Source organism: Triturus cristatus, chromosome 12 (assembly GCF_964204655.1).
Source record: "Triturus cristatus chromosome 12, aTriCri1.1, whole genome shotgun sequence".
Taxonomy (NCBI): Eukaryota; Metazoa; Chordata; class Amphibia; order Caudata; family Salamandridae; genus Triturus; species Triturus cristatus.
In genome coordinates this window covers 324,226,609-324,243,349 of record NC_140595.1, presented here as the reverse complement: position 1 = coordinate 324,243,349, position 16,741 = coordinate 324,226,609, and the positions used below count along the sequence as shown (strand labels likewise).

Genomic DNA, 16,741 nt, shown 5'->3' with positions numbered 1-16,741 from the left:
CGATCCGGGCACCATGCGACTCCACCAACGCCGCCAATGGGGTCATAATGATGTTAAAGAGGGTCGGGCTCAAAATAGAGCCCTGAGGGACCCCGACTCCCAGAGGCGGCATCACGGCGGAATCCGGCGGGGCCCAGATCGACTGCCGACGGCCGGCTAGAAAAGAAGAAAACCAGTCGAACACCGTCCCCCGTAGGCCTATCTCGAAAAGTCTAGCGAGAAGACCAGCATGGGGAACGGTGTCGAATGCCGCCGACAGATCTAACATCACCAGCATGACTTTGCCCCCGGAGTCCAGAACCCCTTTAATGGTTTCCGAGACCTCCAGGAGCGCAGTCTCAGTACTGTGATGGGGACGAAAGCCCGATTGGGTGGCATGCAGGATCCCATTAGATTCAAGAAAGTTGGAAAGCACGCCATGGACGTGCTTTTCCAGAATCTTCGTAAGGGCCGGCAGCAAAGAGATGGGCCTATAATTAACCGGGGCCTTCGGATCCAAACCAGATTTTTTGAGCAATGGAATCACCATTGCCTGCTTCCAGGACTGCGGGACCACACCGAGCCTCAGCGAAAGATTTAAAAGCGGATTAGCCAACGGGTTGATCACCTCCGCCACTTTCGCCAAAAATTTAGCAGGGCATGGGTCAAGAGGAGAGCCCGATTTTAAATTGCCCATAAGAGCCAGGGAGTCCGGAGCCGAGATGGAGGGAAACACACTCAACGTCGCCCCTGGCCCGGCCTGTGGCAGTATGGTGATGTCAGGTTCAGTCTGGCCGGCAGACACTGGTGCCAGGAATGACTCCTGAATGCGTAGGATCTTGCTCGTAAAAAAATCAGCAAGGTCCGTGGCCCAGGTGCCAGATGGTTTTTGGTCCGAGGCGTTAGACCAAGATGAGGTGAATTCTCTCACAATAGAGAAAATCTCTTTGCAAGAGTTTGAAGCCGCATCGATTCTCCTGGCTAAATAGGCTTTTTTTTCTAAACGGATGTCCCGGTGGTAAGCCTTAACCACCGTTTTGTATGCCAACTTGGCAACAGTGTCATATTGTGCCCGCCAGGCTCTTTCGGCTACCTTGCACTGCTGCCGCGTAGCCGACAGTGCAGCGGTAAACCAAGGCGCAGAGACCCGTTTTGGTGTCGAGCGTGATGTTACTTCCGGGGCAAGATCGTTGAGCCTATCCAGTAGCCAATCATGCAAGGTCTGCGGGTCCCTGTCTAGATCACCTGAAAGAAGACAGGGATGGGCCTCAGCTGCCTGGGCCAGCATCTCCGGGGTTACACAATGGAAAGGCCTATAGACACGACCCTGATGATGTACCGGGATGGCCACAGATTTAACTATGCCCTTGATCACAAATTTTACAAGGAAGTGGTCAGACCATAAGACAGGAGTGATCTCAATACCCTCGAGAGGCACAGACGAAAAGACCTGGTCGAGGGTATGCCCCTTCTCATGCGTAGGCTCCTGAAAATAGGGAATGAGCCCCAGCGGGGTTAGTGCCTCCGAAAGTTTGGCGGCCGCCGGGTCGGATGAATCATCCATCCGGAAGTTGAAATCGCCAGCCACGATGAAATGTTCGGCTTTCAGGGCCAGCTCCACCAGCACCATATCCAGATCTTCAAAAAAGGTGCCGGGGGAGCCAGGCGGTCTGTAAACAAGCAATCCCTTAAAGGATTGGTGGGGGGACAGAGTGATAGAAAAGGCTAGGCTTTCCGAGCCGCGAATGTCAATAGCTGGCAGGATCTCACAAGGAGTTCCTTTCCGGACCACTAGCGCTACTCCGCCTCCCCTACCGATGGCTCTATCCTTTCTGAAGATGTTATATTCGGGCGGGATTGCCAGGACGACATCAGGATTAGAGAAGTCGCCCCACCATGTCTCAGTAAGCATGAGACATAGTGGTTTATCTACATCCAGAAGCTCATAGATGTCCTGCGCATGTTTGCAGGCTGACCTGGTGTTCAATAGCATACACCCGAAGCCCATACTAGAGCCATTGGTGCTCGGCCGTGAAAAGAGCGAGCGGGTCGGGCGCCAGCCACAAACCGGGCAGCGGGTTTTCCCATGATAACGGCCAGGGAACACAGTACGACAACCATTGCCGAGAGGACGAAATGAACGAAGATCGCCAGAGGAATAGCGCAGAAGAGACCCCGGGGAATTCATCCCTGATGGTAGAGTCACACCCGCCGCTCCGCCCGCTTCCGGGACGCTGACGGGCGCAGACGGGCAGGACTCTGGCTTGACTCCGGCGAGAGTCCGGCGCTCCCGCTGCGCGTCACCGCTGCGCGCAGGAGGCGAGCTTTAAGTAGGGCTCACCTGTGTTACAAAAGAGCGCTAGAGCGCTCCCACAAGTGGCACACTCGCTCCACACTACCCCCAAGATGGCGCCCAGCGCCAAACACGAAGGCTAAAAAGAAAGTGACATAGCTCCGCGAAAAGCGCGGTGGGGGGCCCAATTTAGAGTGCAAGTGAGAAGGCACACAAAGAAGAATCTAAAAACAAGGTAAATACAATTTAAAAAGCAAAATGCAAAAGCAATTATTTAAAAAGTTACAGCAGCGCTGATAGTGTAAATTTCAGCAGAATAGCGCGCGTGCGTGCTACTCCCTCTCTCCAGGTCGAGCTACTACCTAGCTCGCCTTAAGTAGGGCTCACCTGTGTTACAAAAGAGCGCTAGAGCGCTCCCACAAGTGGCACACTCGCTCCACACTACCCCCAAGATGGCGCCCAGCGCCAAACACGAAGGCTAAAAAGAAAGTGACATAGCTCCGCGAAAAGCGCGGTGGGGGGCCCAATTTAGAGTGCAAGTGAGAAGGCACACAAAGAAGAATCTAAAAACAAGGTAAATACAATTTAAAAAGCAAAATGCAAAAGCAATTATTTAAAAAGTTACAGCAGCGCTGATAGTGTAAATTTCAGCAGAATAGCGCGCGTGCGTGCTACTCCCTCTCTCCAGGTCGAGCTACTACCTAGCTCGCCTTAAGTAGGGCTCACCTGTGTTACAAAAGAGCGCTAGAGCGCTCCCACAAGTGGCACACTCGCTCCACACTACCCCCAAGATGGCGCCCAGCGCCAAACACGAAGGCTAAAAAGAAAGTGACATAGCTCCGCGAAAAGCGCGGTGGGGGGCCCAATTTAGAGTGCAAGTGAGAAGGCACACAAAGGAGAATCTAAAAACAAGGTAAATACAATTTAAAAAGCAAAATGCAAAAGCAATTATTTAAAAAGTTACAGCAGCGCTGATAGTGTAAATTTCAGCAGAATAGCGCGCGTGCGTGCTACTCCCTCTCTCCAGGTCGAGCTACTACCTAGCTCGCCTTAAGTAGGGCTCACCTGTGTTACAAAAGAGCGCTAGAGCGCTCCCACAAGTGGCACACTCGCTCCACACTACCCCCAAGATGGCGCCCAGCGCCAAACACGAAGGCTAAAAAGAAAGTGACATAGCTCCGCGAAAAGCGCGGTGGGGGGCCCAATTTAGAGTGCAAGTGAGAAGGCACACAAAGAAGAATCTAAAAACAAGGTAAATACAATTTAAAAAGCAAAATGCAAAAGCAATTATTTAAAAAGTTACAGCAGCGCTGATAGTGTAAATTTCAGCAGAATAGCGCGCGTGCGTGCTACTCCCTCTCTCCTATTGTAATGCCACTAAAAAGTTGCAACTGATACAATTTCTCCCAATTAGTCAATAGAGCCCAAATAAACTTTAAGTATCTTCTAAATGTTTAGGGCAGTGAAGATTTCAGACATATTATATTTCTTAAGGCATATGTAGCAATATTTCTGGAGGGTTCATTTAGACTTTGGCAGAGAGAATATAGCAAATGCAATGACCTACCCTGCCCACCAAACGCTTGGTCATTAGGACATTACACCTCATGCTCTATTTAGAGTGGAAAGTGTAATGTCTGTCTTTTCTGTTTGTCACCACCAGTTAAATAGTGACAGTAGTATAAAGGAAAAAATAATATTGATCCCCCTACCCCCTGGGAGCGAATTCATCAGGTGTGGAGTCATTAGAGGGGTCATTAGTTTATGTTTTTCAAAATTAAACTTCTGCTTTGTTTCTAAAAAAACAAAAAAGTTGTATGAATGACAGTCTGAACCGAAAGTGTCTATCCACCAAATGTTTTGTAGGCAGTTCCTTTCAATGTACAGAGACGACAGCTGGGATTGATGGCTGAGGCATTGTCCTCTGCCACCTTGATAGATGGAGTACCATCCATCAAACTCACAATTCAGTCCTAAATTCCATTTGTAGATAACCCCTCCAGTTATTTCTACAATTATACTACAATACTGCATGTTATGTGAATTTCTCCACTTCAGCGAATTATTATCTATAGAATAAACGTAGGTGAATATGCTTTGATAATCAGAACTGAGCTCAGTTTTCATTACTGCACCAACAGAAACTCCCGCAACATATCTCAGACCATTAAATGTTTATTTCAATCATATTTTTGTGAAACAAGAAACTTGAGACCTCAAAACAGTCTTATTTAATAACCACATTTGATAGCCCATTTTGGGATCCAACATTTATCGAACTACTTGTTGGATAATTTTCAATGTGTGCTGCTTTTCCCTCACTCTAGAGCTCTACAGCTGAAAACAAAAAAACAGTGTGAGGAAGGGGAATGCAGAATCCCACAATTGAAGCCAAGCCAAATCTAACATTCTTGGGTAACAAAACTTGAATTCCTACAGGTGTGTCTCCATACTTATTCATTTGGAGTCGCTTTGGGTGATCAGATGTGCAGTGGCTGAGCATAGGATCCTTTTGGCTCATAATAAGGTAATATTTTTGCAGATATCAGGTCCTTTTTCCAGTATTTTTGGTGTTTGCTTCAAAGGACTTTGAATTTGATCCTTGAATCCCCCAGGAGCCAATGGGGTGCTTCAAAAGCTTGTTTTATGGGACATCTTTCCCACTGGTTCAGGCCTAATTATCAGCCTGGTTTTAGAGTTTTGTATCCTAATAATGACGTTCTTCAGGAGGCCAGTGTAGACAATGTTGCATTAACCCAGACTTGCTATTACTAGCTGTTTCTTCAGCGCTACCTGATAGTCTTTTTAGAGAAATCAAAGAGGACTAATGAAAGATGCAAGTGGATGTCCTTGACCATCATCCTGACTTGAAAAACGAAAGAGCTCAGAATTAAAAATCTGTCCCAAATTCCTTGGTTAATGAGATGAAGCCATGGTTATGGATGCAACAGAATGGGTCATCATCAGCTCATCTTATGGCTGAGATTTCAGGCTAAATTCCTTTGAGGCACAAGAAACTTTTTTCCCCAAGTGAAGGTGTGGTTCATGAATGTGGCAATGTTAGTATGTTTCCCAGCTGGAACTCGATGTGGGCGTCAGTGTTTTATGGAAAGTTTGCCTGATTCTGCTCGAGGAACAGAGTCAGAGGGTGCATTTAAATAGCACTATGTAAAAAAAATTCAAATGGTCCAAGTCATAATTTTGGCTTTATTTATGGAGGAAAGATCAAATCCATTCCTGGGCACCTGATAGTCCACCCCATATCTTGGCAATATTTTCAACAATATACAGTATGATGGTCCATGGTGTTGTTAGAACCTAAAGGATCAAGTATTATGATGGCTGATCTCTTGTTTTCATTGAAGAAAAACAGGTCCAGCTGTTGCTTTAGTGAATAAAGAGTAGTGGACTGTATTTTCTTGTTATAATAATGGACTAAGATCCTTGCCTTTAATTTGACTACACCAGCATCACCACTTCCTAACTAAAGCCCTGCAACCGTTTGTGTCTCTGAAAGCATAATGCTCAAGGCATGAAAAAAATCATCATACAACTTTGATGTTTTGATAGAAGTAATGAATATCTGCCAATGTACGGATTTTGTTGGTGCTCCCAAGTGCTGTGCAACATGTCAACTATCAATGAAACTCCAATGCCAATAAATAAGTTGCATATGGAAACTCTTAAGATATAAAACATATTACATTAGCACTGATTTTATTTTCCAATATTAAGTGCCATCCTACCTGTAATTACTCATCTTATCATGCACTACAACTTCCTCAGCTTAACACTGCTTTCTTTTTAATTCTTGCCTACAGCAAGCTTTATCTATATTTTTGTGGGAGACCTATTGGCTTCAATAGAATACACAGATGGAGCTTGGTTCAGCCAGTTGCTCATGAGTCAATAGCTTTCAAGTCTGTCTCTGCTTCTCAGAAGATGGTTTGCATCCCTAATCTTGACTTAGTCCCACACAGAGGAGCATTGCTGACGCACCATGGTTTAATTGGATAAGAAGCTGTATCTTTGGGATCTTGCATTGTAATGCATGGGGGCTATTTTTATCCCTCTCTTTCATTTTTCTGATACTCTCCTACAAGTTGCTGTTTGTCATCCTTTAACCTCCTGTTATTTTAAACTGTATCCTTTACTCCCTGCCTCTGCTTGCCCTTCCATCAAAGGCCAACCATCTTTTAATGGATTTTAAACTGTTCCAAGATGGCCACCCATGTGTGTGCCTGTGCAGTGGTCACATTACCATAGGTTTCCCAATAAAAATGGGAAAAACCAAAAAATCCAACCTTTGGCAAAGTAACTAGGTCTATGTCCCGTCCCAGTATCACAGGCAAAATCGATTGCCTTTGCCAATGCTTGCTTTGCTTTTAAATTCCATTTTTCTTTTGTCAGCCCTGACATCTTTCCTATAATGGTTCCCTCTTTCTTTGGAGTATTCATTACAAGAGACACGACTTTGCATGAATCCTATCAAATTACTGCAATTCGTGTCCTATTATTTTGAAAATATAGCATTAGAAACTTTTTGGGGGGATCTTTTAAGTATTTATACTTTTGGTAAGATGTCAATTTGAAATCCCCCAAAACGAATACATAATACTCTATCTTACATGATGGTGCTTTGGTTTTGGGACAACGTGTGCCACATGGTGAACACAGGATGATTCCCAAAAGGCAACAACTCATGGTCACCAGCGGGTGTTGGTATTCCTGTCATGGCCCTCACTTTACATTACAGAGAAACGGCTGCTGGAGTGATATCTGATTTAGATGCACAAAGCACTCCAGGCAACAGCATGAGGTACATTTCACTGGAGCCGCAGTGGTGCTTTTAACGCCCAGAGACTATCCGCCCAACTCACAAATCCCTCAGCAGACATGCCCTTCCTAATTGTTCCCAGCAAACTCTTCTTCCTCCTGGAGCCTCCAAGATGCCGGATCTACCTGCCTTACTATTGTTTCTCATCAGTAATAATGGGGTGTCCCAGTATCATGCAGAACCTGGGGAATTACAGCAGTATAAAGACAGAGGCTCTAGCATGAAAATAATAATTGCTTTCTATGAGTAAATCTGTCCACAAAGATTTTAGTTTTATCAATCAATGATGCACAGAAGCAAACTACTGACCATAAGTAGTACTAAACATGACAAATGACAACCACAATGTTTGCTTGAAAATTAATGGACAATATATTAGAAAGTCATATATTGTATGTGATGATACATCCACAAATACTAAAGGACAAGACTAAACACACACTGTGAACAATGTTTGTGACATACATATGTGCCTCATAAATAACACAGGTGCTAACACAATACACAATCAGAACATTAAACACAATTAACATATATACAGAAATTTGCTTTAGCGTCCAGATGCATTAGATAACCCTAAAGAGACATATGATTTTCATCCTGTCATGTACATGTCTATTTGGGCGTGGTACGCCTGTTCATATTGTGTCGATGTTTCGACCCCCAGACAACGAGTGTGGTTAGACAATATCACCATGGGGTCTTCATCAGGACTATAACCACGATAGTCCACAGCCTGCTATCGAAGTTTTTCAAAGAAAAAAGAAATTGCGTTCTCTCATCTCTCATTTAAGTCAGGACCTTACTGAGCTGATGAAAACATCAAACATGCTTCAGGTATCATGAAGAAGCCAAATGTGCACCTCCGCTATGGTAGATTTGCTTAGTTTCAAAGTAGATCACCAATTAATGGGCATCCAAGATCCAGGAGCACTAAGTGCTTCCCAGGTTCCGCCGGCGTGCTGAGGAATCCAGTAATGCTCGGTCGACCTTCTCTGGTCATTACTGCAGTAGTGACTAGGAATGTTTATATTCTTGGAGGAGGATAGACAATATATAAAACTAGCTGTCAAACTGCTTCCATGAGGTGTTTTTTTTTGCACTTTATGAGAGAATTGATTTATACCAAATTCTTTAATTCAAACAGTTGCGAAATCTTTTTTATTAGAGCGTTTTAGTCACAAATATTTCTATGAAATGACTGTTGAAGAGGCACATGCACTTTTGTAATTTGTCCATGTGAGAATATATTAGGTGTCTGTTTCGGTATAAGTTTTATGATGGACTTTTTACTGGAATTAAATGTTATAGTAATGTTATGCTTATTGATTTATTGCATGAGGGATTTATGCGTATTGATTTAATGCATGGGTCTAAGAGTGTCTGAATACAAAGTGTTTGGAAGCAATTAGCAAAATTCCAAATAAGATGAAACTTTTTCTCATGGGGACTCAAATTGCCTGATGCTGACTAAAGCACCACAGGATATACCCAAGTATCATCAGAGTTACAGCAGTTCCACCCCGCCCCCCCCCCCCCCCCCGCCCACCCCCTTCCGTCCAGGGTTCGAGATTCTCTACAATGATAAAAGGGATAACACAGAAAGCAGCAACTTATTAAATCTGGCTTAGATAGCACGTTCATAATTTAAGTTTTCAGGGAAGAGAACTTCACCTTTCTTCAATCAGATGCCATTTGATTAGTTGTTGTGGTTAATAATGCATATCTTTTAGGCACCAAGAGATCATTTAGTTTGACTTCTGTGCTATATAACTAGCCATTATATTATTTACCAATATTTTAAAAAGTGGTTCCATGGTTTTCAAGGTTGTGCAAATTACACACTGTTTCTTCCGTGCATGGTTGTTAGAAATTAAAGTGTGCTACAAACAGCATCCAAAGCGCTAAGTATTGAATTTTGTTTTCTGTAATCTTTGAAAATCTTGCAGACACATCCTAAGAAGCCGTGATGATGGCCATATCATAGTTCAACCTTCAGGAAACATTGTCAGTAGAAAGCCCTTAGACAGAGAAACCAGCGCTTGGAGAAACATAACCATTGCTGCCCAAGAAGTTGATGTGCATAACAGTAAGTAGTTCCATGCAAGGCAATCTTCACTCCTTCTAGGCTTTTTAGAAGCTTTTTTGGGATCCGGGTCACTAACATCCAGCCCTAGTTATCTGATAGCATTAGCCTTTCGGTCAAAATATGAATAATGTGTCCAGATGCACATTTTGAGGCAGCTTCACCTTATTTCACCATCTAGTGATGGCTGGCATTTGCTTCTATGATATATAAATACACTTGGAAGTGACAGACTGGGGCCTTCTAAAGAGCGGTGTCTGGGACCAAAGACCCTGGCTGCTCTCCCGTTTGGGACACCCCTGATTCATTCCAGGATCCATGCTACTTACCACCTTTACCCATTCGGTCTTTCTTAATTCCTCTTTTTTTGCCCTCCCATTTGTTATTTTCCTTTTTATGTATCTAACACCCAGTTCTCTTTTACCTTCTGTTTCTCCCCTGTGCCTCAGTTGCCTAGTTTCCCTATTATATTCTATACTGTCGAATAAGGTGACTACTTGGTGAAGGTGATCTGAAGACAGGGCCGCCTTCTTCGTCAATGACAAATAATGAAAAGGTAGATCAGACACAAAACCAAGAAGCCATCCCTGTCCGGCTGGGGTGACAACATGGCAACTTGTCAGGAGATCACATGATCTAGGATCTCTGTACTAGCTGCTGGTGCACTAAGTGTTCTTGGTTCATATACGTACAGTTAAAAGAGTTAAGAGACATGCCTTTAGTTTCCTGAACAATACAGTAAAAAGAGACCTCGGATATAGAGCTCAGAGAAAATCAGCTTCTTGTGAGCTCCAGGGAGCTTTCCAGGTTGAAGGTGCATGTCCATGGTCATCAGGTGGGGAGGTGCTGAAATCAGCCTCCACTTGGGTGGAACACATTATAACAGACCTTTGAATATTAAGTGTGAGATCCTTACCCTCATTAATAAGACATTGGGAGGAGGCATGACTTGTGCTTTGTGACTTGTGAGAAAAAGGGTTGAGGAACTTTTTGAAAGTCAGTGAGCAAGAGTTAGGTGGAAGAGATCGGGGAGAACTGGTGTGTTTTCGGCCCTTACCTCCAGGCGTTGTAGGTAGTGAGTGGCACTGAGCTCAAACCAAGCAACTGAGATCACATGAGTGTGAATACATTAGCTACAGCTAGAGGAGCCAGTGGGAAGTCTTGGGGCCCTGGACGGGGCTACAGAAGACTCCATATCAGAAAATAACAATCAGATATTGCTTTGGCTTCTATCTCTTATGATGTTGTTCCTCACCTCAGATCTAGTTTAGCAAGCACCAACAGAAGAAGTAAAAAGCAGAAGCTGAGGCAGAACCTGGGACAGAAATCTCGAGTATGTAACTGAGGAGTCTTTCCTAGGTGCAAACAGAAGGGAGTGTGATGGAGCCAGTCATAAGTACATTGGAGACTCAAAGGGACTCAAAGAGAAAAAAGCTTTGGCAAAGCCAATAGGTTTTGCTGGAGACACTTATTAGCTTCGCCTGCTATCTTCTAAAGTAATAGTACATGCAGGCGCGGTGGCATCATGAAATACTTTTTCGTAAAGAAAAAGAAAATGAATTCCTTAATAGTTAGTGTGCTTGTGCATGTATGAGCATTCCCCACCTAAGAAATGTTTTTCTTGTGCCTTATGAAAAATCATTCAAAAATTCAAAGTCCTGCGCAGTGTCTAGCTTTGAATGATTTTCATTGAAACAGACGAGAAAACATTCCTAAGATGGTCATTGTGCATGTGCACAGATACACTGCAGCAATACTTGAACGGTCTTTCTTTTGGTTTAGGAAAAACCATGCCATGATAGATTTGCCCACATGCTCTCAACCTATTATGGAATTCTTTTTTTTTAAACATTTGCATGTCAGGCAGCCCTCTTGGAAAGGTGTACAAACAATGCATGGGGGCCCCTCCAATAGGGTATTCACAGTGACCAAAGCACCAGTGAGCAAGAAAGCACAGAGGGGGCTAATTCTTTATTAGAACATTGGAATGTTGGGAGCTCCATTGAAGACAATGGAGTGCTCCATGCTTTTACGGGCCAGTAAAGGCCCGCAAAGCAACATTCCAATGTTGTTTTCAAAGGGAATTTAAACCCCTCAAACTCCGAGAGGCCTTTGTTTTAATTGTTGGAACATTCTGCCCTCCAGTGGCAGAAAGTTCTAATAGCCTTATAGCCCTTCGTGGCTGGGCTATACCGGCTATTAAACTCCCTCTCCCTTGTTAAAGTCCCTCACCTTCGGCTCGGGCCTTTAATAGCCAGTATAGCCCTCTACGATAGGCTATAATAAAGCGAACAAGAATGGGACGGGAGGGAGGAGAGAGAGAAAGACAAGAATTACTCATGCATTGCAGTGCTAGGTTCTGACATCAATAGAGGAAGGGTACAACTCATCCAATCACAAACAGTCAATCTGAAATAATAGGGAGAAAAGCCATTAAATCCGCTGCAGGGAAATGAGATAGACAAGAATACCATCACATTATGAGCAAAGGGCCTTCTGTTTTGCGAGCCGCAAATAGCACATTTTTGCGGCTCGCAAAATGGAATGCACTAATGTGTCTCAGACATATTTAGCAATTCCCAATGGGGTCGCAAATGAAATGCCTCATCAATATTCATGAGGCAGGTAGCAATTTGCGATCCATTGGAATGGGCAAGAACTCAAGGATGGTGGCCTACTGCGGACAGCAGACCACCATGTCTGTGTCTGCTTTTTAAATAAAGCAACTTTTTTTTTCAAATGTAGCCCGCCTTACTTAATAGGAAAATGGTATGTGTTTAAAAGAAAAAAAATGAAAATATTTATTTTCATGTTTTGAGGGCACGCAGTGGTCCGTGAGACATCTGGCCCTTAGTTCATATTGGATGCAATATGTCTGTTGTCAACAGATAGCTAAAGCTGAGTTTAGGCAAGACCTAAAAAGATGCCAAATCAGGGGGAAGTTCAGCACCGAGGAAGGTGCTGTCTTTTACAGAAAGATAAGCGCAGGTGAGACAGCTTTATTCGACTGAAGTCTGTAGTGAAATTGCAGAAGCAACTACCAATGTATTCACAAAACCAGGCCGAAGTCTTCCAGAATCATGTCTCTCAGCATAGGAGGGTTGTCAATTACAGGTACCGCAAAAACCACCAAAGGTGCCCGCTGCTTCAGTTAGCATGAATGCAGGAGCTTTTTAACCTGGATGGGTAGAGCCACTTCTGAGTCCTTGGATTCGGTGGATCTCCAGCAAACATTCAGAGAGGAAACTGATTGGGTAACTGAAACCGATCCATTGCAAAAGGTGCATCATAAGCATAGCAAAAAAATAAGTCAGTTTTAGAATTTGCAAAAGTCTGAAGAAGTGACAACGTACTGTTTTCCACGCAAAAGTCTGTATGCAAATGAAAAGTCACAGATTACATGGAATATGGACAGCAAGATTAATGAGTAAATCTGTACGGCTGAAAGACCATGGGGCATATTTACAATGGAATGGGGGAGCGTGGCATTAAGCACAAAATGTTAACGCCATGCTCCGCCACTCCAAAAACGCTGGAATGAGCCGTATTTACAAAGATACGTCACATCCCTGCATTTTCCCTACCGCTGACGCTAAATTTAGCTGCCTAGTGCCAACGCAGGCACACTTGCACCATAGTGGAAGTGTGCCTGCGTTGGGGGGGATTATTGTTCATGTGCAGGAAAGTGTCCATTCCTACACATAAACAATCACGAATGGTGATTTGAAACTTCTATGTGTGCTGCATTGTGCAGCACACATCGAAGTTGCAAATCGTAATTTCTTTAATGATTGTTTACGTGCAGGAAGGGACAGCTTCCTGCACTCAAACAATCTTTCATGGCGTTTTGCTGTTTCAATGTGTGCTGCACAATGCAGCACACATAGAAACAGCAAAAATGAGGAGAAATGAAGCATTTCTCCTTGTTTTGCAATGTTAAGACCAGGTTTTCCCTGGTTTTAATTTTGGCTCTGCCTCCTATTTACGCCACCCTTGCAAATAGGGGGCAGTGTCAAAATCAATAGGTGTTGCGGCGGAACGCCCACCACAACACCCATTGTCCACCCTTTTCACACTAAGTATAGCGTGAAAGGGTGTGTTATTTACAAGGTGGCGTTAAGCCATGTTAAGTGGCTTAACACCACCTTGTAAATAAAGTGAAGCCCCTATTGCCACAGGAACGTCCTTAAAAGTGATGTTCCTGTGGTGATAGGGGCTTGTAAATATGCCCCCATGTGTGGTTCACAAAGCTGTGTCCACTTGCCTTTTTCTCGCTGACCGTGTTTTCTTCCCCAGTGGCCTCAACATCTTCAATGCCATCAGAGAGGGGTCACATTGTGTTTTTTAACTTCTGTAGCAGAGCACATGTCTCAACTAGACTGAGGCTGTGCATAAAAGTTACCTCCTTCTGAAGTGGAACTGAACCCCGTCTCTTCACCAGGCCAGGGAGAGACCAAATGTTGGTGTCAGTGGATTGATATGCATAAGCAAAAGTTCTACAACATAGAGGTTGCTTTGTTGGGGTTAAGGCAAATTCGTGGAGATGTCCATAGTGGTTCTACCTATGTCTTTTTTTTGAACATGCAATCAGAATTAAATCCATGCACCAGGTTTAAACTATGTTAGCAGCATTGTCAAAGTCCCCCCTGTGTGACAGGAATTCTAGAACCTAATTAAGTAAGTGTTCACATTACATTTGGGGTCATATCTCAGCCCCATAAGAGCCTAGCAGTTTCAGGTATCATTTGCATGGTTTTAATTGACATCTTTTCCCACTGCAAATAATGACCTATTCTTTTTATAAGCTAACAGGCTGATAAGATATTGATTTGATTTTCTTGTGTATGACTGCTATATCATTCTGAGTTTCAATCCACCACCATCTCGTGGAGTCAGTCTTGATTGCTTTTCTACACTCCAATTGGAGAATCAGAAGTGCTATAAAATGACTTGGTTAACCCAAACAAAATATATCCAATCCTAAACCCTGAGAAAAAACCTTATACAGCCACTCAACTTCAAGAGAAACAAAATCAGTTGGCACTCACCAGTGTAATGTAGTTGGCATGCTCTGAGAATAAGAATTCCCAAGGAGTACTTACACCAAACAACCTGAATATTAAAGCACTTGAAAACTAGGAGAAAACATGAACTGTATTGTGTATGAACATATTAGATGTCATAAAGAGTGTAAAATATACAATGAAGGGTCACCAGTTCTCAAACATTAGTATAATTTTCATGCATAATTTTTAGTCCCATGTTTATTTGTCTACCACTCCAAAACAAAAAATAAAACCAGGAAAATAATACAATTAAAAAAACTCAAGTCACAGGATGGAAATTCATTACCACCACTTGCATCGTTTCAGATCCCATACCAGGTAAAGAATCTCTCACACATGTCTCTATCAAGGTTCTTGATGAAAATGACAATGCTCCTGAATTTGCCGAGCTATATGAACCCAGAGTGTGTGAAAATGCGGCTCCTGGAACGGTAAGTCCTCTGCTTTTTTTACTCACAAGAATATTTCTGTCTATTCAGGATGGCTACAGGTCAGGTGAGCAAGATGGCAGACAATGCGTCAGCTTCTCAATAAGCACCTCGGGACGAGGGACTTGAGGTATGGATTTGTCCCTACACTGACGTATATCCCTGCAGTGTATAGTGCTCCACCCAGGTTCCCCCTGACTTGTAAGAAACCGTACTTTCCTCTGAGTGAGTCCGGAAGAAAACTTTTGTGGATTGTAGATTTGCCCACCTACTTCAAAACATCAGCGATGCAGCTCACACCAGATTGTGAGGCTCCAGAGGTTTACATCGTCGATGAAAACAGCAGAATGGAATGTCATTGCAACAGTTGTGAAGTGCAGGCAGTAATCTGCAGTGACAACGGATGGAGATATGTGGAGGAAGCGAGCCGACCCATGGATGAGTAGTCATAAGGTGACCCCCTAAGCATCCAATCCAGATGGGCTGCTGACACTCGCCCTGTGGACTCATATTTCCAGGCACTAGTCTCCTAGACCTGTAATAAAGGATTCACCCTCTCTCCACAGCAAAGTGGAGTGCTGACAGAAGAGTTCAATTGAACTAAGGGCAAGAAACTACCGACAGCAGCAGCCACACTTGTTTTCCATTGGAAATAGAAAAGAACTGAACTGGCAGTTGAAATTCCCTCTGTCTGCCAACAAACACACAGTAATTTGGAATACCAGTCCCTCATTTAGATTGTTGCGATTCTCTTTGAAGTAGCCCATGTGCAGTCGCATTTCTTATATAGATTGATGTGATTCCACTTGAAATACCTCCATGCCCAGTGCAACTACAACCTTCCAATTATCAATCGAGCATGACGTTAAAAACTAAATATTTATAATGGTCTCTGGGAGCATGGGAGCAGCAAATCTCACTCTCCACCTTGGGAATAGATTCAGTAATCACACAGCAAAATGATAAGTCTCTTCTTTCTTCATACTAGGGATGACCCTCCCTGCTTAACATCCTCATGAAAATAGAAATTGACTCACATTCCCAAGTTAATCTCCCTGTTTCATGCATAGCAACAGATGTAGAATTTCTTCATACTGGAGATGACCTTCTTTGACCACCTTTCTGCCTGATGGCAGAAGCCCCACAGCATGAGGATGAGGCTTACCACTTCATATTTATTCTCTCCCATCAACTCTCCTAACAAGTATTCACATTTTACTCTGGGGGAGTAAAAATCACTCTAATCAATGTTTTTGTAGTCACTTACCAATTAATCTAATTGAGGGTTATAGAGCTTTGCTTGCTATCATCTCCACTGAAACTGCGCTAAATCCCTGCCAGTGCTACACTCCATCTGCATTTTCCTCAGTATAACCCACTTCAATGACTGCTCTCTCTCTAAACACTGCTCTAAATTAGGAACCAACTCATTTAAAATCACCTCTCCACTAAATCTTTCCAAATATGCAATGAAAAACTTCAAACATAAGATTCTTAGAGAATTGCCCAAAGCTCTCATTGTCGACCAATGCCATTGTCCTCAGAATGACTCCCTTAAAAACGGATCTTATACCCTTCCCACACAACACCGGCTAGTGCCTAAACTTTCTACACAGGTACTTTGAAATCTCATCACCATCCATAATCTGCTATGGACAAAAGCTTAAAGTTTCACCTTCTATTCCCTACAAAGAAAGGCTCTTTATCTCCATTTTCACCAATGGAAAATTATGGTTCAATTTAACAATTGAAATCTGGCCTTATATGACTCTTTTTCAACCTCTCAGCCCAATCTCTGGAAGCCTTCTACTGTCAATCTTCAATTCCCCTTCTCCCAATCTGCCCAAACCTGGCAATTCCTCTATTGTCTCGCAGCTCCCCTTCTGCACTTTAACATTTCACTTCCAGTCTCCCCACTCTCACCACCAATCTATCCCCTACCATATTCCCTACTCCCCTCGTCCTTACACCGTAACCAGTCTCGCACACCCCACTCATTCATCCTCCTTTGTTTCTCAACTAACAGCACTCCCACAACTGTCCTCATGGCCC

At 43.5% G+C, this 16,741-nt stretch overlaps 1 protein-coding gene across 1 annotated transcript in view; it reads left to right on the top strand.

Annotated features, from left to right (window-relative positions):
• Window positions 1–16,741, top strand: part of CDH5 (cadherin 5) — a 226,761-nt gene that overhangs the window by 182,158 nt on the left and 27,862 nt on the right. The window contains exons 8-9 of the mRNA XM_085639594.1: window positions 9,059–9,198; window positions 14,568–14,692. Coding sequence (XP_085495720.1) covers window positions 9,059–9,198; window positions 14,568–14,692 — 265 coding nt within the window. The remainder of the gene's footprint in view (window positions 1–9,058; window positions 9,199–14,567; window positions 14,693–16,741) is intronic.